General features: G+C 41.1%; 1 protein-coding gene across 2 annotated transcripts in view; it reads left to right on the top strand.

Moving 5' to 3' along the window:
* Positions 1 to 25,391, top strand: part of LOC104394837 (fatty acyl-CoA reductase 1-like) — a 64,548-nt gene that overhangs the window by 32,338 nt on the left and 6,819 nt on the right. Inside the window, exons 2-8 of one of the 2 annotated variants that reach the window (XM_010004473.1) lie at positions 4,311 to 4,486; positions 7,136 to 7,315; positions 11,747 to 11,924; positions 13,293 to 13,337; positions 17,674 to 17,792; positions 20,453 to 20,520; positions 25,063 to 25,234. In XM_010004473.1, coding sequence (XP_010002775.1) covers positions 4,311 to 4,486; positions 7,136 to 7,315; positions 11,747 to 11,924; positions 13,293 to 13,337; positions 17,674 to 17,792; positions 20,453 to 20,520; positions 25,063 to 25,234 — 938 coding nt within the window. Of the gene's footprint in view, positions 1 to 4,310; positions 4,487 to 7,135; positions 7,316 to 11,746; positions 11,925 to 13,292; positions 13,338 to 17,673; positions 17,793 to 20,452; positions 20,526 to 25,062; positions 25,235 to 25,391 lie in introns of both variants that reach the window. The other variant, XM_010004474.1, reaches the window with a different exon arrangement.

Below are 25,391 nucleotides of genomic sequence, written 5' to 3'. Positions count from 1 at the left end.
TTGGAAAATGAACCTTGCAGATCAGGGGAGAGCACAAGAAATAGTGTTGGATAACATCACCAAGCAAACTGGAGAACTGCTTTCTCTCCTCCCTACATTTCTCCAGGAAGTGCCATCCTGCGTAGCATCTCTTACAGTCAGTTGGGTTTTTTTAGAGGTGAGAGCTGATGCATCCAAAAAAATAACTACCCAGGCCTCTCTGAAAATTAGTATGAGACACAGGTCTTACCAAATTTGTGCAAGTTCCTTTTTAAAGTAGGCTATAGCTTAGGCACTCTCTATTATTTTGTGTTTTCTCCACTGAAGACATCTCATGAGGTAGAAGTGAAGCCTTTGCCATTATATATTGTTCATCAGTTCCTTTATTTTTAAGCTGTGCAGTTTGCCTTTTCTTTGAGGTTTTTATGTCTTTGTGGTATGGAAAAATTTCTGATGGAAAGGTTGATGGGCAGAATTCTCTCTGAACTATTACATGCTTTAAGGCAGGAGCAGAGGACACAAGGGGATACAGATGTCCTTTAGGAAGGGAGGTCCAAGCTTAAGTGGGCAGGAATAGGGAATGAGATGTAAAGGTCCCTTATCTCCTCCTGGAGGCCCTGGCATGTGGCTTTTTTCACTTTCCTTTTTTGCTGTTTTGTTGGGTTTTTTTCTGTGACTCTTGAGCCTTTATCCAATTGCTGCAAGAGATGCCCATCAAACACACTCAAATATAATCCTGGGAGAATTTCTAGATAGTCCTGTTTCCATAATAAGTGCTTGACACTAAATTGTCAGAGATTAGATTACTATTAAGAGTGGAAATTGCAGAATAATAAGCAAAAGTCACCACATTTTGGAGTGAAATTCTCACCTCTGTCAAGGGGCAGAGCAGCCAATGCAGAACTTTAATCCTATTTTGAGACTTAAAATGAGAACAATAGGTTCATTTGTTCTGTCTTGGTCAAGGCAGCAGTGTTGCCATGGGATGCATTAGGATGTTCAAAAAAGACTCTGAAAGCTGGATACATTATTACTGATTTCCCTCAGTTTAATTAATATTAGACACAGTTGATCAACTTGAAATCAAACATCTTTCCTGTCTCTTCACTATAATTCCATAGTAATTAATATATCACTTCTGGAGTACTGATGGCATGGCCATTGTTCTCATGTGGCTCCAACTGTACAGCATGCCAGCCCACTTCTGTCCTTTCAGTGTATTTTGTATTGGCAGGTTCTAAAAAGAAAAGACAGAACAATCCTTAGGCCTTTGCAGCTTGGGGGATTTATTACTTCTGCTCTGAGTTCATGAGAATTTAGAGATGCAGTTATTGTTTACCTGCAGTCTAAGCATCATCTTTATTTTAAAGCACTCCTTGAGCTGTAGGAAACAGCATTGAATAAGCTGCCTTTGTTTTGTCTTTAAATCTTGTTGCAGTTTCCTGTAAAACACTGACAAGTGTGAGATCTTTGGGTGCCATAAAGGAGGTAGCAGACATGGATTAAACAGCTGCTCCTGCTATCTGATTTCATGCTGGCAATGAACTGAGTGTTCTTATGATCCAGAAGGTTTCCAAAGCAGGATGCTGATTTGTGAGCTTGCATTTAGAAATTGCCTTTGCTCTTTGGAGAAGTGCAGTGAATCACTGGAGGCTTGAAAAACTACAGCTGTGGAGTGGCACGTGGTAGTAGGGAATACCTTGCAGAAAACTGCGCAGAAACTGAAGGGGATATTTTCTGTGGTGGGAATGTCAGGCAGAGATGGCACTTTGGCAGAATAAAACTGCACAGAATCAAGCAAGGCTGGAACTGCAGAAATACTACTCTTTTATATACCATATATATAAAGGAAGACCAGAGAAAGGGCTGATTCATTCTTTCTCTGTCTTTGCATTAATTGTGCCAAAACAAACCAAGTGTAAAATAAGTCTCATTTGGGTGAAGTTTTGCACTCTCTTTGCAATAAAACAAAAAAAAAAAATGCAGAATCGTTCCTAAAACTCTTGAAAGATAGTTTTGGTCTGACATGGGTTCTCTGAGAAACCTTTCCACTTTGTGCCTTGTCAGGGTTTGCTCCTGTGTGGTCTCTCATGAGATGATGCCTATTTGAGCAGCCACTCTAGCATCCTCTTGTTAGAAGACAAGATTTTTCAGACACTAATGCTGCTAGTACCCAGTTCTGGACTTAGGCTGTTAGGAATTGGGTTCCTGTGATCCAGCCAGTTCCCTCCAACATCTTTTCTCACTACTAGCTTTCTCTGTCTAGACATCTACTCTCTGGCCTCGACTACATTGCTGAAATACCCAGGTAGTTGGGTGCAGCTGAGAGAAATGAAATTACATTATCAAGTCCTAACTTCTGTTAATCTTGCTCAAGTTTCAGGTTTGTGAAGGATCTGCCACTGTGTGTTAAATACGTGAAGTCAAATAGGAAGTGTCCTGCTTAGTGGGGAAGGTTAACAATTTTCTTAGCACTTTTTAATCCCTGAGAACATTTTGGTTTATCTATGAGGTTGCCAGATAAGCAGAAAGACAGTAATCCCTTTTTTAAAAAAAGAAAATACTGCTATTAGTATCAATTTACTCTTTCATATGTGTTTTTCTTTTAGTAAATTTAATTTCTGTCACACAATTTCTGCTCATACATAAGCAGTGGGCAAATAAAAAATGAAACAATCTCTAGAAAAGAGGCCGTGATAGTAAAGAGATTTGCAAACTTGGTGTTACTGATGAGTAAGCTACAGAGTAGAGGAAACAACCAAAAATAGAGCTACTGAGAAGCAAGCTGGCCCTTCCTTCGCCCCCAAGGTGGGTTCAGCTTTTCCTTGCCTTTCCTGGAAGTGCTTATTTAGACACCTCTTAAATGCATCCAGAGGCCCACAGCACCCACCAGCAATCTGCCCCAGTGCTTTAACCATTGGACTTGATGATCTTTAAGGGTTTTTCCAACAAAAATGATTCTATGATTAGTCACTCCTGTCAAAAGGCTAGTTGCCTTTGAAGTGTGGTTATCCTTTGACATCTAGATTGCACCTATTCAGATCCCACAACCTTTCTGTTCTGTTTATTCTCTCTACCCTTGTTGTTGTCAGTCTGCCCCTAAAAGGAAGGAGCTTTTTGAACTTCACTGTTACTATTATTTGCTCAAATACAATAATGCTGGCCCTTAGAACAGACACCTCTAAACTCAGGATGATTTTTTTGAACCCCATCCTACTCCAGCAACATCCTGTAGTGTTTTGAAATTCAAGCTGCTTCTTTGTCTGTGAGATTTGCCAAATAAAAGGTCTCCAGGTGGACCCATTTGCTTCCAGGTCACAGGCAGACCTGCACCCAGACCTTCTGTGCTGTTAGCAGTGACTCTGAGCTACTCACAGAGGAAAAATGACAACTGTGGAAACTGCTGTTTTCACACAGGCAATTCTCACATGATGACAGTATTTAATTCCTTTTCCTTTCAGAAGGTCTGAACAGCATTGTCTTGCTGTTTAGGGTACCTGCTGTCTCAGATCTTAGGCAAAACACAGTGCCATATACTGGTTTTGAACAAGTCATCAGAACAATCTATGGAAAAGTAGGGATCCTTTTAGTGAACAGATACACAGTCTTGCCATTCTGCAGAAGACTGGGCAGAAAATGTGTATTGCAAAGAGCTACAGATCATAGTCATATTAAAAAGAGATCCAGAAGACAGCTTAAGAGGACAACTAGCTCAGCAATTGTCCAGTCATGCAAAATTGCTGCTAGCAGTCAGCAGATTTAGCAGTATGGGTTGCTGAGGTTCCCTATCTTTCCATCCCAAAAGCATTCCCCACAAGACTCATCGGACCTGAACAAAGAGTGACAGTAGACCAAGAGCAGCATAAGGAAGGGGAGGAACCAGAGTGTGCCCTGCTTCCCTCCTCTCCTCAAGTTCATTGTAGAACCATCAAGATAAGTGAGTCCAGTGCTTCCCAGATTTTCCCACTCCATACTCAGCCCTCCTCTTTAGCTCCTGCTATGGTCCTGCGAGCAGCCCTAGAGTGTGGTTTTGGGAGATAGGAAACCACAGGAATTTCCATGGCTGTCCCAGAAAATGGGTGGTGCAGCTTAAGATTCACTCATCTCTTCAGGACAATGCATTATCTCCTGTATTTTTGTTCTGTTTCCCCTGGGAGGTTTTCCCATGGGAGGGAACAAATGAAATAACAGTTTTACCATCTCACCTCTGAAAGAAACAGGCATTCTCTTTTATGCCAGTTTCATTCACTGATACAGCCAGACTGGCTACTAATCAAAGTGATCTCAGTAGCCTAATTCTGTACCTGATCTCTCTCTGTTTGTGCTTCAAGGTCTTTGACAGGGTCCGAGAAGATTGCCCTAATTTCCACGAGAAGATTAAGCCAATTAATGCTGAACTCACTCAGCCCAAGCTGGCCATCAGTGCTGAAGATGAGGAGGAGCTTCTGGCCCGGGTCAATATTATCTTCCACTGTGCAGCAACAGTTCGTTTTGATGAACCCCTGAAGTATGTCCTCCTCCTTTCTGTGTTTGCTAAGCATGATCCAGGATGCACAACAGCCCCTAACACACCACTCAGTGCATCCTTGCATAGCTGTGCTACTAACTCTCCATTTATGTTTTCGTGTTACACGTGGTTCTGTGCTGAACATGCACTGTGAGTGCTCTGGAAATGTCATGTGCATATGCACATCAGAAGTGAAGTATCTTGGCAGGTTGCCCTGGGAACAGAAGGAAGTACTGCAAGCTCGGGTTGCAGTATAGGAAGTGAGTTAAGTATGGCCTGAAATTGGGCTGGGGAAAAATGTGGTTTAGGTCAAGAGGGAGATGGTTTGGCAGAACTAGCTGGAGACAGCTTGAAGTGAAACTGTGTTGTGTCTGTCTCTACAGCCAGTTTTAATGGCCTTTCTTTGACACTCTAACTGAAGAGGGAAATGAGATACTGTTTAAGAAAACAGCCTAACATAAGCTTTAAAATTCCCAACTCTCAATGTAATTATCTGTTTACAGTCTCTGAAGGAGCTCCCTTGTGAGTGTGTGTCCAGACAGACTTTCAATTAAGAAAGAAGAGCAGCAATAAGCCACTAAACCAAGATTAGATGTGGAAATCAGTGCTTTTAGGCAAATTGCAAAGGTCAACACACCGAGGTGGATGATCCAGATTGCTAGATCTTCACAGCTCTTTGGAAAACACTGAAGCTGTGAGAGTAGCAAACAATTATTAGTGTCACTCTTCATTTGATCATACATAGGCTAAATAGATATCCACTGTGTCCACCGTAAATGATTGCTTTTTGCAACAACTAATTAGAGAACACACCAGAAAAGTCCCAGCTCTTGATTTAATCTTGAGCCATGTGTTGCACCTGACTCAAGGCACAAGTAGCACAGCATGACATGAACAGCTATAAATGTTCTTAAATCAATACACGAATGAACATGCTATAAAAATATGTCACAGTGGCATGTAACATCCAAAGGAAACTAGTTTTTTAAAGAAAGAAGCTAAAAGAAAAAATCATTATCTTCTTGCAGACAGTGTGGAAACTATTTAAAGGCTGGCTGCATGTGATCTGTCAAAATCTCTAACAGAACAAGGAAAATCCAGGATGATTAAACAGCAATATACAAGAAGTTGTTAAAGTCAAATTATTCTTCTCTGAGTAACAAAATATATCATGTGGGCAGAAGTTCTAGAAAATTAAATGTGAAAGCACAGCACTGCAACTCAAATGAAAGTTCTGAGCAGTAATTTGCTAACAGCACAAAAAATAAGAATATTTTTAGGCATAGCAGAAGCCCAAAGCCCACTCCAGAATATGAAGAGCTGATAGATAAGGGAGGTGCAAAAGCAGTGCTGTCAAGATGCTAGAAAAGCAACAGCAGAAAAACTAAATTCATTACTGGCACCAACATGCAGTACATTTAGGGAATTCTTCAGATAGAACCCTCGAGGACAGAAATCTGAGAAACTGTGCTATATTGAAATATTGGTAGATGCAGTTTTAATATAAATAGGCAAAATAAAGAGTAGCAGATCCCTGGGGTTAGATGATACTTCCCTAGAAAGCTAAAAGAATTCTGAATATGTCAGCAGAAATCCATGCTGGGCCCATATTCTGAGCTCAATGTTGTTCACCCCCTGTCAGGAGGGATACAATTGGATAGAAATGTATGTGGAAGAGCAACTTTCATATTAAGGGAAACAAAAGTAGAAGCATTCATCCTGCTAGAAGGGGCAGGTGGAAGTAGAAATTCATAGAAAATGCTATTCTTTTTTAGCAGCATGCTAAAAAAAAATGTATCTCTGACTTTAGATATCATGATCCAAACATTAATCATACTTCTAGCTTCTGTTTCCATTCCATCTGGACTATTTACAGTTTCTCTTCAACGTTGGTGTACTCATTTCTGTAGTGTACACTCTACTTGATAACATCATTCATAAACTTGAACACGTTGTTGAAAGCTTCTACTCCTGGGCTGAGCAGATTGCATTCCTTTTCCCTTCTGTCCAGGAAAGTGTCTTCCATCCAGTACAAAGGATGCCAAAAAATGTGCTTACTGAGATCCAGTGCAGCTTGTCTCTAGGACAACTTCTAGCTATGCTTCAAGGTCAACCTTACTAACCAGGACTCTTTTTCTCTTATGCTTGTTGGTTCTCTTCTCCATTCCTTCTTTAAGCTGTTATCTCTAATTGTGTCTTCTTTCAGTATGAAACTGTTTTTCTGGGCCCAAGGGCCTTTGGCTGCCTACAGAAACCATGTTTCTCTGGTTTAGCAGTGGTCCCTTAACAAGAAAGTTGAATGGGGACCATAGGAACCATAATGCCCCAGTGGTTGTGTGTATTGGAAACATTGGCTCCAGAAGGGGGTGTTAAATTTGTCAGATTTAGAGATTTCAGTTAAATGTCATCTCTGATGCTTTGATTGGTGTAAAGGTATTTGAGACACATTCTGTAGCCAGAACAGTGGATCCAACAGCATTGCACTGAAAGCTGTTTTAGCCCTTGCATTTCATTGAAGCATTCCACTCTCCTGTGACCCCCTTCTCTTCCCTGATTTGTCTTTCCATTATTTGGGGGTTGAATAATGCTCGGCTCTGATACATTCTTTCCAGTGAAATGCCTTTTGTTTCTTTCCCCTGCCCTCTCTAGACAAGCCGTCCAGCTGAACGTGATGGGCACGCAGCGGCTTCTGGAGCTGGCCCAGCAGATGCAGAACCTGGAGGCCTTCGTCCACATCTCCACTGCCTATGCAAACTGTGTCAGGAAGTGCATAGATGAAGTCATCTACCCACCCCCGGCTGAGCCCAAGAAGCTCTTCGATTTAGTAGAGTGAGTAGGAACTGCATCACTTCTTCTGACTTTGCAGGAGACCTCCACAGGGTTAACATAACCTGTCCAGTGGGATTCCTGTTTCAGAGCTGCTGTTGTTGTTGTTGTGTGGCCTTTTCTGCACACACAAGAAACACTGGCCTTGAGAGTGAGACCCAGGGAAGAGAGAACTTTCATTCTAGGAGTTTCTGAGGGGCACCGTACACAGAATGTCATCCATCCACAGGCTGACCTGCCTGGGTTTGCTCTTGAAAGTGGCTTTACTGAGGTTTTTTGAAAAAGGAATAGAGTCTGTTTTGGAGCCTTTTTACCTGCAGAGCTGCTGGAGTCACACTTCATAAACATTTTGTTGAGCTTAGCAATACTTTTCCAAAAACCAGAAGTATTAAAAAACAGCATAAACCACACTTAATAACCCTGTGATTTCAGCTATCTCTACATTTTTTTCAGACACCATTTTTAAAAAGACTGTGTAATTTCATGAGGGTCCAGCATGGAGTAAGTTAAGCAGGAAGGGAGTTGTGTTGTCTCTAAGATTCAATTCTCTTGCAACCTTAGCAAGAAATGAAATTTTTCACATACCTCATATGCATTTCTTCCTCTTTTCAGCTTCCCAATGCTGTTTCCACATATTTCAACAATGCTGTGGTATTAAAACAGAGTTATATGAGAATGAGTGAGAAACAGGCTGTTTTGGAAAGAGTTCAGTATGAGAATTCAGGCCTTTGAGAGAACAACAAAAAAGCTCATTTAATTGAATTTACCAAAATTAGTAATTAGAAAGGATGGCAAAATCTGCTCATAAATGACACAGGAAATCTGCTTGGAAGAATTTTCCCACAGCTGTAACTTTGTTTTCACTTATTGTCTAGTGGTATTCCAGTTGTATGAGGTGATCTTTCGAGGTCCCTTCCAACCTCATAGTTCATATGTGCAGCAGAGAGGATGATGTTTGAAAGAAAGGTTAAGTGACAGAGGATGTACTGTCAGATGTGTTCTTTGATATTTTTATCTTAGTAGTAAGATTGGTTGGTGTTTCTTAGACACATAATTAGGGAAAGGTCTTCTTGCCTTTTTGCTAGATTTTCCAATTTGTTTTACTGGGTTTTGTTTTACTGTTTTTCCTACATCCCACACTCCAGAAGTTCACCACCTGATAATTTCAGTGAGACAGAAATCCCAACGTGCCCTCAGCCAGGGTGGCAGCTGTTTCTTTAGTGTTTGCAGGTAGGGTTCTGATTGCTCATAGCAAAGACAACCACTGCTTTCAAAGGCATTGAAATCAGGTGGGCCTTGTTGAAAATCACTGTCTCCAGGGTCATTGAGTTGGAAAGTGTTCTGCAAATCAAAGGTGATATATCAGGGAGATGCATCAGTCTGCAGAGTGTGCAGGATGGGGAAAGTCTCTGGGATGTTAGCATGTGATGCAAACAGACTGAGATAGAGAAGACTGTGAAGAGTGGAAGATGACTTTGGGAAAGAGCAAGAAGTCAAAGCAGAGTTGGAAGGAGATGGCAGAGACACACCTTTTATTATTCACCATGTAAGTGGAAGAAATAACATGGATATCTGGGTGCAGAAGGTTTCAAAGAAGATCTCACAGATATCAAAATGTTACCTTCAAAAAGGGGGGGAGGAATAACAAGAAGACAAGGAAATAACTCTCTTCAAACAGGGGGGAAGAAATACAGGTCAGGTTTTTCATCAGGCAGCTTTGAAAGCTTCCCTTTGCAAACAGCCCTTGTCTTAAAGTGCCCTTCTGCAAGTGCATTAAGAGGCATGAGCACAAAACTGGATGCAAAAACAGATTCATTTAATGCTGCTTTTGGTCATGCACTTGATATATGCTTGCAATTCTTTACTCAGTTGAAATCCCAAGTAGGACTCCCAGCTGTTCATTTTTCTGTACTTATTCTCCTATTATATCTCTGCTTTCCAGTATTTTGATCTTTAACCTGCAAGTAAAGCCTCAGGCTTAATCTGTGCAAAGCAAAAGTAGAACTTTTAAGCCCTGCCGGGCCAATAGAGGAAAGATATAATCTGCCACATCAAGCAAGGTTTGCCTTAATCTAAAGCTGAAGGAAATCAGCTTTGAAGGGTGTGCTGAGGTAAAGAACACAGCACACAGTGAAGTGTGGGCTGAAGTGGAACTGTTTCTGTTCTTGCAGGAAACATCAATTTGTCTGATTAATGCAAAGTGATTAACACAGTTCTGTTTTCCTATGGTAAGAGTAATTTGGTGCGTGGATGTGGTGTTTAATTTGCATCTCTTGTTTCTATGAGGCAACTGCAGCAGTGAGCAAAAGCAGTAGCTTTGTGATTTAGCATTTTGAAACCTTCAAAGTAGGTCACAGAGGAATAGGAACAGGTCACCTCGCTGAACTATCAGCTCAGCACTCCTGTCATGGTAATGCTGGTAGATCAGATCACCTGGTAGGATGGTACCCTTGAGACAGGCAAGAGCATATAGTACTCTTGGTCACCACTTGAAGTAATGCAGAGGCCAGTCTGAAAGGGAAAAGGGAAAATTGCTTCTCCTTGTACTTCTACACCTGTCTTTGCTTTGTGACAAATGCTAACCTATTAGCATATAATAACCTATAATGCCTATTATTAAAAAAACAAAAAAAAAGAGAGGAAGAGGTAAAAGAAACTTGCATGCAGCTTAGTTCCTAAATGAACCTAGTCTTCTCCCAGGCTCTGCAGAAACAGAGATCTCCTTTTGGTAGCTTGGTAGTTAATTACTCAACAGGTTCAAACAATGGCAATTAAGCTGAGACCTTGTGGAGGCTGGGTTCAGTGGCTGCCTAAACAGGCTTTGTAAATGAAATCAGTATTGTGTGCTGCTTATGGCCTCTGTGGATTTCAGCTTCTTATTTTATGCTTAAACAATTTTTCTGCCTTGTTTCTGGAGCATGGGAATTAGGCTTGCAAAGGAAAGTATTTTTGCCTAAGGGGTTTTTTTTAAGTACACAGAAATGAGCTTTTAAAAATAAAAACGGTCAGATTATTTTTTTAACTCATTGCAAAACTGAGAGATTAACTGCAGACACTTTTTCCTGTAGTGTTTCCATTTGTGTCTAGAGAGTCATCTGAGAAGCATGACTGCCACCTCAGCCATCAGGAGTTTGCATATTTAAGTTGATACAATCAAGTAATTCTCCACCTTATTCTTCTCCCCTTGACCTCCACCTGTTCCTGAATTTCAAGACAAAGAGGGGTGAAGCAAGGATCCACAGGAAACCATATCCTGGCAGTGCCCCTAGGAAGTACCTGTTCAGTCTGAACTATAAGTCCATTGACTTAATTACAAATTGGATTATAGGAGTTAATCTTTGATTCTGTGGTGTAACACCAGGCTACTGAAAGCCTGTCAGGGATTGGCAGCAGTGTGCAAGGGCTCTGGAAGTACAGCCAGTCCCAGCTGCTGGCAGGACCAGTGGAGTGTTGGTGGTGTGCCAGGGAAGAGCCTTTGAGCTTTAAGCCCTCGCTGCAGCGCCCCAGTGGTAAGATCCACTTTTTAAAAGGTATATGCATAACTACTTCTGATGGATTAGATACTTGAACACCTTACAAAATAATAATAATAATAATTTTTTATTATTTTTGCCTGGTTGTTTTGTTTTTAAGCAGCTAGCACTGCAGAAGGTTTCTAATCCTAATTTCCTATGTGAACAAGCTCATGGAAAAAAAAGTAGGAAGGAACATCTAACACTGTAAATGGTACGAATGGAATAATATCCCTGTAGCATGTTCCAGCTTTGAGCACCTTTGTAAAGCTGCTCCATTCAGGAACTTAAGGTTACCAAGAACCTAAGGTCCTTAAGGCTTCCTAAGTTCCTAAGGTCCTTAAGGTTTCCTAAGGTCCTAATTTCCTATGTGAACAAGCTCATGGAAAAAAAAGTACAAAGGAACATCTAACACTGTAAATTGCACTAATGGAATAATACCCCTGTAGCATGTTCCAGCTTTGAGTACCTTTGTAAAGCTACTCCATTCAGGAACTTAAGGTTACCAAGAATCTCCTGAAAGCTGCTTGGGAGTGTTCAGGGACTGTGTTGGCTGAGCATAAGCAATAACTAGTGAGAGTGCTGGGTTGGAAAGCTCCATCAATCTGAAGACCATGACTGTGTTTACGTTACAGACTGTAGTGAAGCATAAAGCACACAAGAGTTTGCTTTAAAAGGAGATTATAATGATACAATGAATAGCATGAAGCTCACCAGTATTATTTTGTACTTTGAAGACAAAAGTAACCTTTCTCCACAGAGCTGTTCTAAATCCAAACCAGTTGCTTCTTGTTTTGTCTTAAATGGCTTTGACTTGCTCATCTTTTGTTTCAGGTGAGGATTCCTGTCTCCCTGGTAATTTTCGCCTCAGTCTTTTCTCTCTGTGCATGGCAGATAATGACACTCTCCTTGTTTTCTGTAGGTGGTTGGATGAATCTATCATTCAAGACATCACACCGAAGTTGCTTGGGGACTGGCCCAACACTTACACCTACACCAAAGCCTTGTCAGAATACCTGATTCAGCAAGAGAAAGGAAACTTGAACATTGCTATCATCAGGCCATCCATCGTGGGAGCTAGCTGGCATGAGCCTTTCCCTGTAAGCCTTTATACACAGCAATTCCCTACCCTGAGCACATTGATGCAGCTGCAGTAGCTGCAGTACTGCCAGGAATCTCTCCCTGCTTAGTGTCCACTTGAGAAACAGGTACTCCAGTTCATATCTAAGTGTGTGGAAGAGGTGGAGGACGTCCTAGAGTAGAACAGCAAGCCTGCTTCAGCATCTTCTGAGGAAAGTCTTGTCTCTGAGTGAAAAGAACACATTAGAGCATTAATGACAAGTACAGGGTGCAGAATGCTGGACTTGCAACTGACAGTCTTGCACACAGAGGATCATGTCCAGACAGACACACAGAGGAGTTTCTGTACTAGCTGGGGCAACATCTGAGGGTCAGTCACAGTCCTGATGCATTCTGGTATTAGTCTTTCTGGGGTCTGGTCAGCCTGTTAATAAGGTCCTGATGGGCACACTAGACCTCACATGGTCCTTGAAAGCATTTGATCGTGTCATGTGCAGTTACCTGGTATCTCTGTCTTATGGTGATAGTTGCTGAATTCACTGGATTCACACTTGTATGGGCCTGTTGCAGATACAAGTGTCATCCACACAGTAATTAAATTACAGCTGTACTTTTGAACCAAAATAATTCACTAAGCTAAATATGCAGGTAGGAGTAATGTACCCTAAAATTGTAGCCAAATTGGAAAGGCAACATAGTCACCTCTGGCTTTCCTGCTTCTTGAAGGATGCCAAACATGTCTGAGGCTTTGTGCCAACCTCCCCGTCTTGGCAAGACAGAGCAAACTCTATTAGGTGACATAACATGTTTGGGTCAGACAGCTCACCACTGCTCTTAACTCTATCTACCACAGGTGGCAGTTTCCCTGACCTGAAGTAGGATGGGATTCAAAAGTGGAATTGTTTGGTTTGTGTTTTGGTGGTGTTGTTTTTGGGTTTTTAATTAATTTTCCTTCCTTGCCTTAGAAGCTCACTGGGGTAACCAAATGGGTCTTGGTGACATCTGCATGCTCTAAGTCAGAGGATGTATAACACTGCTTTCAGCAAACATGACAGCACCAAGACACTGCTGTGTTTAAAGTCAAGAGTTTATTCCTGTAGCCAAGTTACTATAGGAAATAAGTGGTTTCTAAAAACAAAATTAGGCTCTGTTGCTAATGGGTAAATTGCAGACAGAATGAGGTATCACATGATGCCTGTTGAGAATCAGTTAGGTACTTCATACTGGTTAGCTTCCTGGCAGCTGGCCCAGGTAGGCTGGCATCCGTCTGAACTGGTTTCTCCTTGCTTCTTTGTCTGCACCACAGCATTATAGCCCCGTCACCATTTCAAAGCCTGTCTAAGCAACATGTCATTGAAAGGAATAGTAATTGTTCTTCTTTTTTGCAGGGTTGGATTGACAGCTTCAACGGGACAAGTGGAATATTTGTTGCGGTATGTCTCGTTATTCTTTAAGGTCCCCTGAAAGTGGAGTGAGAGGTAATAAAATAGCAACCCTAAAGTTCCTCCACAGTGGACAAATTTTGCTAGATGTTCAAAGGAAAAAAAAAAAGGGTCATAGCAATTTTCTGAATCTGGTAGAAGGATGTCACATGCTTGCTGTACATCTATATGCCTTGTAGGACCCAGAAAACTGTCCATTTATGCTGCACTGAAAGAGTAGGCACTAAACATGAACTGCAGTTTCTAAAAATTATAAAACCCCTAGACTTTTGGACAAATTTTGCTAGATGTTCAAAGGAAGGACAAAAGATACATACTTGAAACTAGGGTAATTCACAGATGTCAAAGCTTGAGTCTTGGAGCTGAATTTTCCAGGTCACCATTGATGCACCATTTGTGGTCACAAAGTGTTATTAGCTCCTATTTATGTCACAGTTTCTTTAAAATAATTATCAATGAGGCTTTTCTTTGATGCTGACTTAAAGCTTGTACTGCCTGTCTGCTCCACTCCCAGGACCTGTGCTTTCTTCTGTGTTCTTTCATGACTATTTCTTGTCATCACAATAAAGAAAGGTTTTATGGTTCCTTATTTTCACAGATCCACTCCTTAGACTTTTATGTGACAGATTCTAACTTTTGTAATGATGCCTGTTAGTTTTGATTGGGTTTTTTATGGCTACTTTTGACCATTAAAATGTTTGTCAAAGAAGTTGGCCAGAATAGGTTTGCAAGGAGGATGTTATACAAAAATTGCCATTATATTGCTCTTTATTCCCTGCAAGTGAATTACACAAGTAACAGATCACAGCAGCTCATTGCCATGCCTGTGTTGTATGGTGGTGCATTATGAAACACAGGCCAAATTCATATGCTTTAAGCCAGGTAAAAACATGTCAGTTTAACTTTTTGCATTTTAAAAAGCATTTTTCCCCCTCTTTCTTTTTATTTTCTTCCAACCTGAGAATCCCATTTCATGATGAAATAGCTCTGGTAGTTTTAATCTACCAACAAGTAAAAAATACCTAATGGTTAAGTATTTGGGAATATTGCCCATGTATGAGTTTTCTTTTCATTGGGTTTGCTTTAGGATCTTACATTACAGCTTGCATGTGTTTTATATACTTAAACCAGTAACTTGTATTTTCTACACTTCAAAGCAAAAAATCATAATAATGAAAGAAAAAAATCTAGCCCTGCTGAATGCAACAGCCTACCTAATGGTTTCACTCAGGTCAGGTGTCACATGCAGAGGCCAGCCTGTTTCTTCATCTCCAGTTTAACTCCATAGAAAGCAAAGACTTTGTGATTATAGGGTGAAAAAAAGGCAAAGAGCAATGACAATGCATGTAGAGATGAGGTTGTGAAAATTATTTATTCTTGGGCATCACAAGAGACTGTTGGTCTTCTAGGGTGGGGGGAGGGAAATATGTGTGTTCTGAATTAATATATTGGATATGGTGAATTGGTAAATCCTGTGTGATAGTTTGAGACTTACCCTTTATGTTAGTTTGATTACCTGGCTGGAAGTTGTGTGACTCAAACCAGCCGTGGCAGCCATTCCAAGTGGATGTATTAGTCAAGAAGTTTTATTAGCCTTAATTAAGGATTGAAAAAGCAAAAGGGAAGTGGTTTTGTGTTTGATTTGTTGGGGTTTTTTTTTAAGTGTGTGTGTGTCCCCATACTAAAATATTCCTTTACCACTTCTAATGGAAGCTTATCCTACGTGGAGAACAATCCCCAGGTTCAGGTTTGGTTCAGTTGATCTTTGGGATCACCTGATCAGAATCAGAACTCCAAACATTGCAAAGTTGTGGTTTTTTCATCAGTCAGCATTACAATATTTGAATCTTATAATTGATTTAATTCCTCAAATAGATGTATTTCCATTAAATCTTTGTGAAAGACAGGAGTTCAAGTTGCTCTTGATAGTCTAATTATGTTTGTTTTGCCTAGAGTTTATCCAGCTGCTGTGGGGAGAAGCTTTGTTGATTGAAAAGGGAAATTAATTGTACTTCTGCTAGACCTTAATTGAGGCATTTTGTCTCACTGTTCCATATTACATGTACACTGCAAGGCAGTGGAGCTGTAGGGCAGAACTGTGGTTTAATTCATCTTCTGGGCAGTGACTGGCCCCAAAGCACTTCAGCTGGAAGGCTGTCCAGAAACATTAGACTCAGACCAGAAAATTATTTTGTTGGCTTCAGCTACAGCAGCTTCTGTTTCACTGAAGAGAGAGAAGCCAGCAACTCTAAGTGGAAATAAAGCCAAACCCAATAAAGCTGTACCAAACCACTTCCAATGTAAGAAGTAACTTAAACCACTGACACCCAAGTCTTTGTTTAATACACAATATATGAAATGTCTCATTCATCCATGTGTGTTTGATGGTCACATGCTGCTCTGAATACAGGTGTATTTGCAGCACATCCATCAAACTCCCTAGTTTTGAAGACCTTAAAGAGGTTTTTAGTGTGTCTATGTGATAGTTGCTAATACAGTGATCTTTAGTGGGAATTTGTTGTCAGCAGTGGAAAATTCATAGCTAACCTTGATTTCCTGATTTGTTTCTTTTTGCTATTTTCCACTTGAAAAAGCAGTAGTAGAAACCACATAAAAAAATATCATTGTGGTGTTGCAAGTCAAAGTTTCAATGTCTAAGAATGACTATGGTTCAGCTGAGATTTAGCTTAGGGCAGCAGAAGTTAATTACATGCCCTGGGTTTGAGGAGGATGGAGTCCTGTGGAGAAGCTTACATGGTGTGTGTGGCTGAGCTTGTCCCTCTATGATCCCTCTGCCACCTGCACCAAGGATGCGATGCTGGGATCCTAAGACCACTCAGGAGTCTCAGCTCATGAAACTTAAATCAGTCATCAGTGTTATTCCCTTATTTGCAAGCTGTGAAGCGTAACAAAGCCATCTGATTCGAGAAAGGGAACAAAATAATCCAGAGTTAAGTCCTCCCAACCATGGAACGTAGTGGCCCTTAAAATCTGCCAGTGACCAGTAGAGAGTGGCATGCACTTCATAAGTTAATATCAAGTCCTAAATGCTTTTTACATCACATCTTTCTTCCCCCCAGATGTCAGGCGTGAGTTTTCGCACAACTAGGCACTTCCTGTCTAATTGTGGTAGGAAAAATTAATCTTTAACAGCTGGAGAGCTATTTCATCATGAAATGGGATTCTTAGGTTGGAAGAAAAAAAAATATAAAATGCTGTAACATTTCCTTTGCCCTTTGACTTTAAAGTATTTGTGGGTCTGTAGAGCATGTTCCTTTGCCCCTTCACTTATTCCTTCTCTCTGGCTTTCCATGGATCTAAATTATATGAGCTTTCTTACTTCCTTTTTTCACTAGCACGTTTATCCTTCCAGCTTTTTCACTGGGTCCTCAGCTTCTACATGAAACTCAAATCCATTGCATTTTATTTCCCACATGCTAGAGGACTTGATTGTAACCTTGATTCTGCCCTTGGGGGGTTCTTTTTAATTTGTTCTGTTCAGCCCTCAGACCTGACACACTAGGTTAAGCTTCTTCACCCCATTTCACCTCCACCTTTCTTGTATTGCTGAATTGTCCTGTCTGATTCAGTCTGTCACATCGGAGCCATCTGATCACGCAGGTGTCCTCCAGCCACATGTCTCCTGTGGAAGCTTGAAAGACTCATGTGGAGGTTATTGGGGGAAGCCCTTGATATGAATTCAGGTTAAATGTATTTATTTTGGAGACCTGACGCCCTGATAAACACACTTCCAACCAAAGCAAAACAAAAATCTTGCTGTTCTTGCCTGCCTTTTCTCTTTAGCTGTCAGCACTTTGTATTTTCACTCATTAATTTCCTGAATCTGTATCTTTCTTGTTAAAGGACACAGCTTTGGACAGGAGGAGGGTGTGAACACTTCCAAAGGAAAGGGAGTAAACTTCTCAAAAAGCCTATTGGTGTAATTTCCAGTGTAATTTCCAAAGTGACTATTGTCTTCTGAGGGACGCTTAGACCTCTGTCTGCCTGTGTCATTTAAGCAGATGGAACCCCAGGTACCACTGGGAATTGTTCTGAAGTCAAGTCCTTATTTTCTACAGTGTGTCACACGGAGTCAGGGAGGCACCGCAGCGTTTCCCGCCACAGACAGCACAGCCTGGCACCGCGTTCCAGGCTGCCTCTCAAAACACAGGAGAGGGGCATCCACGTGAGAGCCACGTTTGTTTTTACCGAAACCAAATCATCTTCTAGAGCAGCTGCCAGGCTGGAGAAAGTGCTGCCCCAGTGCTCTGTCCTCACACCGAGCTGAGGAAGTCTCACTGCTGTTGTTTGTTTCCCCGTCCCGCAGGCAGGCAAGGGGATCCTGCGGAGCGTCATTGCCAACAACGAAGCGGTGGCCGACATGATCCCGGTAGACGTGGCCATCAACTTCACCCTGGCAGCTGGGTGGTACACAGCTGTGCACAGGTGGGAAGGCACTCCTCTTTTCTGCCCAACTGGGGCGTTTGCTGCCTGCGCCAGTGCTTTAAAGAGAACCAGGAGCTGGCTGAAAAACTTGTGCAACAGCCCTTTTGATTAATTTTCTGGTTCGTGTTTTCTTCCCTGGGTTGGCAAGGACTAGGTTTGTAGCAGAATCAATAAACCAGGCCTTAAAATTAGGAAATCTCTAAAGCTATAGGTGAAACCTGTTTCTCAGTACAACATCAGCTCCACTGACAAGTCTTTCTCCCTCAAAAGTCACTTTTCTGAAGTCCAAGACATGTACTGCAGATTTTTTTTTTACCCTCTTTTCTCAGGCAGCTACACAGAGTTGCTTTTCAAGTGGCCTCTAGAGCTTTCTGGGTGAAAATGCTCTGTGTGTTTTCCTTGGAAAACACTGCACAATATAAATACGTTATGGGGTGATACAGTAGGGGAGATGATCTAAAAAAAGCATCCATTCTTTGTGTTGTTGAGAAGAGTGACACTAAAGTGACACTAAAGTTTTAAGATCTTTGCCTGTGAACCTCTGGCTCTGACCCTTCATCATTAGGTAGGAGGTGCTACAGAGTAAACCACATGAATTATTCTGGAGGTTTATGTGACTCTGAGAAATCAATACCAGCCAAATAGAAGGCAGAACTAATTTACTTTGAAAGACAGAGTAAGCCCTCTGAGCTGAGAGTAGAGAAGAGCTGCAGTTACCTAAATACAGGGATCTATAAAAGCACCTCACCAGCTCTTCAGATTTGTTTTTCTCATTTTTTATTCCCCTTTGAAGGAAGAATAAATACAGCCTTAGACACAGCCCCCTGAGAGCCTCCCAGTGAAGAGAGCTACAGGCTCTCCATAGAACTGGAAAAAGGAGATGAACACGTGCTGATGAGCTGTATCTCAGCACGTAGATCGACTTCCTGACTCTGGCTGTGATTGAGAAGTCCCATTTTTTCTAATTTTTCATTGGTGAAAGATACATGCATCTCATCTGGTTCCCACACAAATAATTATGAGGCTAAAGGAGCAATTGCAGAACTTGATTTAGAGCTTTGTCTAGCTGGGCACAACCCCAGGGTTAGCAATCTGTAAACAAAAAAATAAGAGCCTGAGCATTCTGTAAATTTAATTTCAGGGAGAGAGTTTTGCACTTAGGTGCTGTCTGGAAGAACAGCATGTGTGGTATAATTTAATTTTTTTTTCCAAATCATCTCATTAGAAAGTCAGTATCCTTCAGGGCAGGTGACATTACTGAGGGAAATTAGATTCTAAAACAGCAGAGAATTGCAGTCTTCGTTACATAGTGTAGAAGCTTTACAAAGCTCTACACTCCACCAATGTTTGATGGGTGGAGAGTAGAAAAAAAAAAATCAATAGGGAGAGACTTTTCGTTGGAAGATGGGAAAGTAGACAAATCCTCTTTGGTGGTGTTTAATGGGCTGGAGCCACTGGTGTAAGTGGGAGTGTGTGCTTTCACTTCAGGTGCATTTTGCTACAGGCTGTGTGTGTCACTCAGCACTAGGTGAGTTTTCTCTGTGGGCACCTAGTACAGATTCAGCTTTATTTCCATCATGCAGATTCCCACATGAGGCACTGTTGTGTGTTTTTATATTTGACACTCCATCAGCCTTCTACTCAGAGTTACAGGAGATAATGGATGCAGTGCTTGACACCTGTCTATTAGTCCTAACAATCACTAGAAGTCTGCTAGGGATTAGTAATAATGATAACATAGTGCCATCATTTCAAAGCATTCTGAAAAAAACCCACCATTAAAACTGTGCAGTGTCCACAGGCTGTTGGTGTTGTGTCAAGTTGTTCTATCTCCTGGCCTCTACAGACACAGAAGTTGTGAAAAGTTCCTCCCAGACAGCCTCCTCCAGTGGAGAAAGGCTGTGAGGACCACAGGCACCTCAGGAGCTCTGAGGTGCTGTATCCTCCAGCCAGGCTGCTATACTCTGATCAGGGCCAGAGCTCACTTCTTCTAGCATTTTGGCAGATGTCTCCAGCTGCTAATGCAGAGTAAAAAAAAATGCTGTATTTCACTTCCACCCTTGGCAAAGCAGGCTTAGATCAGACAAGCTGCTTGGCAAATTCTTGCCTTATATATCAACAGAAGACATAAAATCATTATGATCTATGTTTAGTTCCAATGCACAAGTAACAACCAAGCTTTATGTGGTATTAAAATGAGAACTTTGTTGAAAGGGATTGATTTGTAATCACCACCCTGACAAATGAAGTTTAAAAGCAACACAAATCCTATTACGTAAATTATTACAAGATACACAGTGTGTCCCTGAGGTTGGTTTGGGCCAATTATTTACAGTATGCTAAAAGAAAGTATTAAATTTGTCAGTATGCATGCTTTCCTTATTGTTTTTATAGTTTTTGATACATGATATATAGGTTATCTTTCTTAAATCCCATCTGTCTTGATTAACTTCATATGTTCTCCAAAATCTGACTGAATCTTACTAAAACATCATTTTTTATTTGATTTTTTCATATTTATGAAAAATGACCTCTTTTGCATTTTTTTTTATGAGCTGATGTTACTGTTTCTTGGGCTGTTAGCTTTCTTTCTCTTCTACTAATAAAGCTTTGAGTTCTTTTACTCACACCTTAAAATAATACTTCTTTCTCTTTTCCAGACCAAAAAACTTGTTGGTGTGCAACTGCACAACAGGTGGAATCAACCCTTTCTTCTGGGGAGAAATGGGTAAGGTCTAATTTAAACCTAGAACCTGTCAAACATCAACAGCATTCATCAGCCAGGCTTTGAAAAGGTGGTTTTCCTGGTTTTAGGTGGCATTCAGCAGCTGCCATTCAAACTGCACGTGAGAGGCTCAAAGGCAGTCAGTGAGGATGCTGTGAGCCAAAGCTCCTGGGGCTGGGCATTCAGCTCAGGAAAGCATTTATTCAGGTTTTATTGTGGGTGTAATCACAGAACAACCCAGCAAAGTACGTGGTTTGCTGCAATGGGGTAATAAAGTGATGGAAAAAGGAATGGAGAACCAGATGTTGACTTAATTCCATGAGAAAATGCTCTGTGTAGCTGTAACAGGGCAGTCTTCCTTTTCTGAAGGAGAACCTTTTCTGCCTCTGGTTTTCAATTTGGGGTTTTTTTGTGCACTTGGAGAACCTGAAGAGCAAATTAAAACTAGTATATTATGGAATCAGCGTAGCCTTTCTTCCTCTTTCTGTGAAGAAAACTGAATAGAAATCATTGGTGTAGCCTTGAGAAGGCAAACCTTGGCCATGGCAGGTGTGCTTCAAAATTGCCTTTTGATCATGAATTTTGTCAGTGGAAGAATTGAAATTATTTTTGCAGCTGACTTTTCTTCAAGTGGAGGTGCTTCTGAGGCTGGGGTGAAAGAGAGGGAGACAAATCCTTATACCATTCAGTAAAATACTGTTACTCAAACTGAGCAGCACAAATGCTACGTCCCATCAGTACATTCTTGGGCAGATGTATGGGGCCTGATTCACTTGCTGTTACACATCAATTCATATCTTTGTGCTTTAAATACAGGATGCTTGCAAATCACTACTGTGCTGTTTCACCTCTCAGCCTTGGCTTTGTATTTGTCTCTGCATTATTTAATTGGAAAACTGTAAGTCAGCAGAGAATCAGGCTGTAATTGCTTTTGGAGAACAAGGCTTGTCTGAAAATCCTACTGATGTCCTACCATGAGATTTGATCAAGTGATTTAGCAGGGAAGAGCTTTTGGCAGTTGGCTGAGCCACCTGAAAATCCCACCAAGTTCCTGACGTTTTTCTGAATGAGAGTTCTAATGCTGTAGTTTGTCACAGACTGAGAGAAGAGGTGAGACTTCATAGGTAGTTGTTGGAAAATGTAGCCAATCTTCAGCATGCGTAAACTCAGATGTTCTGTGGCTCTTTCACAGGAGCAAATGCAAAGCTCTTCTTTAGGCAACAGCCACTGTAGCACTGCTGCCTGAGCTTTGCCTTTCTTAATCCATTTTCAGTGTAATTTTTATGATGAAAACAGCACTGTTACTGCATTGTAGCTGATCTTATTCTGTTACATTGCTCATAACCATGGATTTAGCAATGAAATATGTAAGTGCAGCAGAATCTTGCATAAGCAAAGGACCAAAAGCAACATTTTAGCCTTGGGTAAGGCTGTGAAGCTCTTTCTGCTACATGTTATATCCATAGTTTTCCTGAGACCCTCAGGCTCCTGAAGGGTATTAGGTACAGATTCACAGAAAGGAATTAGGATGGAGTATTGAAGAGCAAAACTTTGCCCATAAAAATGTTGCATGGTTTAAGAAATTACCTTCCAAGATGTTTATTGCATTAGGATGTTATGACTGCAACCATCCAGTCTGAATTCTCAGTCCAGTTTTCTACCAATTTATTTTTGGGGGGGGAGGAGGAAGGAAGGGAAAGATCAGAGAAATTGAGACAGGAGTGGACTGAGGGTGCCCTGGGTGGGGAAAAGACATTACTGAGATGGAGACATTTTGAGTACATAGGTGAGCTTAGAGAGAAGGAGAAGAAAGATTCTAGAAGAGAATTATTTGAAAAATATGTAAGTCTAGTTAAGAGTTTGTGCTTGAACATCCATTTCAGATCAGTTTATTCTACCAATCTCCAGATACATACAGACTTCTAGTGTGAAAAGGAACTTTACTGGTTTATTTATTTTCCAAACAAGGCTATGCCATGGGAGTTTCTTCTTACTGTTTTCCATTGCTGTTATTATTTTTCCTGCTGTTACCAAATGTCATCAGACAACTGAGTATTAATCTGAAGTAGTATTTTCTGCTTGGCTGCAATGCAAATCTTGCTAATTTGACTTTGTGAGATACACTGTGCAATTTCTGCTCAAAGCTAAACCTTAAAATAGTGATCAGCATGGGAAAATTTAATTTCAATGTAGCCTTGATAATCTTTCTAGGTGAGGCTGGTGTCTCATTCTCCCCATGATAAATCTGTCTTTGAGATGTAGAATTTGCTTCTGCACTTTTGTGCTGTGGTTGAAGGGGAAAGGCCACCCACCCAGTAAGTCATTTCAGTAGCTTCTAGACGTGATGTGGTTTGGTTCAGGGTTCTCTGCCTGACCCCTCTGTCTGTCTGATGTTTCCTCTCTCTCTCACCAAAACACAAACTGTTAGAGCATGACAGATCTGCTAAGCTTGAAAAGTTGAACACTTTCCAGAAATCAGGAGAGAGCAGTTGAGCTGAGACGGTGCCAGCCAGGGTAAGGTTGGTTCATAAAGAAAAAGCCCATAGCATTAACTGTTCCAAGTTCTGCAGCACTGGTGTTGCCCTGACTTCCAGTAAATCTTTCAAGTTAGTCTCACTGCGTTTTTATGTGCATTTTAGAACAAAACTGCTTTCATTCCTGACTTTCTTTCTTGAGTTTTCAGCAAGTCTCTCATCTGCTCTTGACATACATGCTTCTCACACCAATATCACAGCCTCATGCTGCTTTACTGCAGCTGCATTTTCTGCTACAGGCCTTAAGTAAGAAAGATAAGTACGTGGCTGATTTGTGTGGATCTGGTTTATGGTCAATGATCTGAAATGACAAGGGCTGCACTTTCCACTGACTGATTAGTTCTTTCTTGCTAACCTGGCCAAAGGTGCCAAAAATGCACAAATTAAAAAAAAAAAAAAAAAGCCATTAATGTCTTTAACATGTTTCCAAAGGGAAACCTTCCTAACCAGTAAACACTGGAGTTTATTCTCAGGAATAAACACTTTTCCAAATCCTCAGTAAAAAACCATTCCAGTGTGCCCTCCCTGCCAGGTACAACTACAGGGGAAAGTTCAAATAGGAGTTTTTTTTGCTATAATAGGAGTTTGCTTAAATAGGAGTTTGCTTAAATAGGAGTTATTTGAGAGAACATGCTGGAAAGGGTAATATTTCCACACCGCAGCCCACAGGATGACCACAAGGTAAGCACATCATTGCTGTGTGAAGCAGAAGGGATGGCAGTCAGTTCTAGCTAATTCAGCTGCAAGATGAGTTTCAGGAGGACTGGTCTTCAGCCCTGAAACTTGCAGCGTAGGGGACACAACAATGAATGGTGAATTTGTACTGAAACTAAATTGTACTGTTTTAAAAGTCTTTATTGTCTAAACTTAGCAACAAAGTGGCTGGCAAGTTTCCTGCTTTTACTTAGAACAAGAACAGCAAAAGTAAAAGTCACTAGTCACTGCACTTTAGTGCAGTAATGAGCTGACCACAGACACGTAAGAGGACTGTCTGAATATTATGCTTGGAATCTGCTTATCTGAGGATGATCTGGATGTTTCTTGTGACTTGGAAATTCTTATCTTATAAGCTTAGAGAGTAAACTATTACATGAGCACAGGTTGATGTTACAATTCTCAAATTCACTTTTAAAAAACGTACAAAAAAGCCCACATTTCTTTGTTGAATTCACTTGTGCTCAGGAATAAGAGCACCATCTGTTTTATGGATGATAGTCTTATATTCAACTATTGCAGTTCTATTAAGCCTCTGCAATATGGAAATGCCCCAGATACGCACATGTAGATGCCACTTCTGATGCCACTGTGCCATTGCAAGAGCTCCTAATCAGGCTCAGCATTATTTTGTGCCTTAACTTACAAAGTAAATGAAAGTTTTCCACCCCGTCATTAGTTTTGATGTTAAGAGTAGAATGACAGTTTGCTGCTTCAGTGCATCCAGAGCTCCTCTCAGAACAGGCTGAAGTATTTGGTGTTGCAGGTCAGATGTGGTTTGAAAGGATATAATGAAGTCTTTCTAGAAGCAGCACCCTAAGTGTGTAAATCACCTGCCCTGACTCAGACCAATATTGACATCAGCCCTTTAGAAAATGTGGTTAGAAATTAGAAGTGTCATTTTTGTTTTATGCTAGCAGACCAAAGTTTGATTTCAGTGATCTGAAGATACGGTAACACTCATCTCTCCTAAATCTACTGCAGGTGAAATCAGAACTGCAGTTCCTTTGGTCTGAAGTGTCTCAGGTTACAAGTGCCTGCTTTTGCTCAATTGCAGTGTGGTGCTTTGGTAAGGAAGTTTATATCTGCCACTAGTAAGTTGAGTCAGATTGTGTTTCAAATAGCTAATAGGTGGAGTAATCAGTTTTAATGCTAGAAGGGACCATGCGATGATCTTGTCCAACCCTCAGTGACATAGTTGGTAGAACTGTAGGTTAACTGTGCTCAGCACCACAACGTGGGCTTTACTGCAGAAATTCAGTTCTGGATTTGAAGTAAAATGCCTGTTCCTTTACAGAGCAGTATGTCATATCCACCTTCAAAAGGAACCCACTGGAGCAGGCCTTCCGAGCACCCAACGCTCACTTGACATCCAACTACTTGATAAACCAGTACTGGGTGACTGTCAGCCACAAGGCTCCGGCCATGCTCTACGACCTGTACATGAGGCTCACGGGGAGAAAGCCCAGGTAAGAAACTGCACATCTTCAGCCTTCTCTTCTGCATGCCTGCCACTGTCATGGAGAGCAGATCTCCAGCAAGTCCTGAGGACTGGCTGCCTCAGTGTGAAGTTCCTGGTCTTCCCTTCTCCAAGCCTTGTCTTGAAAGGAGTGCTCAGAAAGGGAA

Source organism: Chaetura pelagica, unplaced genomic scaffold, assembly GCF_000747805.2.
Source record: "Chaetura pelagica isolate M959 unplaced genomic scaffold, ChaPel_1.0 scaffold1239, whole genome shotgun sequence".
In the NCBI taxonomy this organism is placed as follows: Eukaryota; Metazoa; Chordata; class Aves; order Apodiformes; family Apodidae; genus Chaetura; species Chaetura pelagica.
Note: the sequence above shows the minus strand (reverse complement) of the source record. Positions and strands in the feature narration are given on the sequence as shown.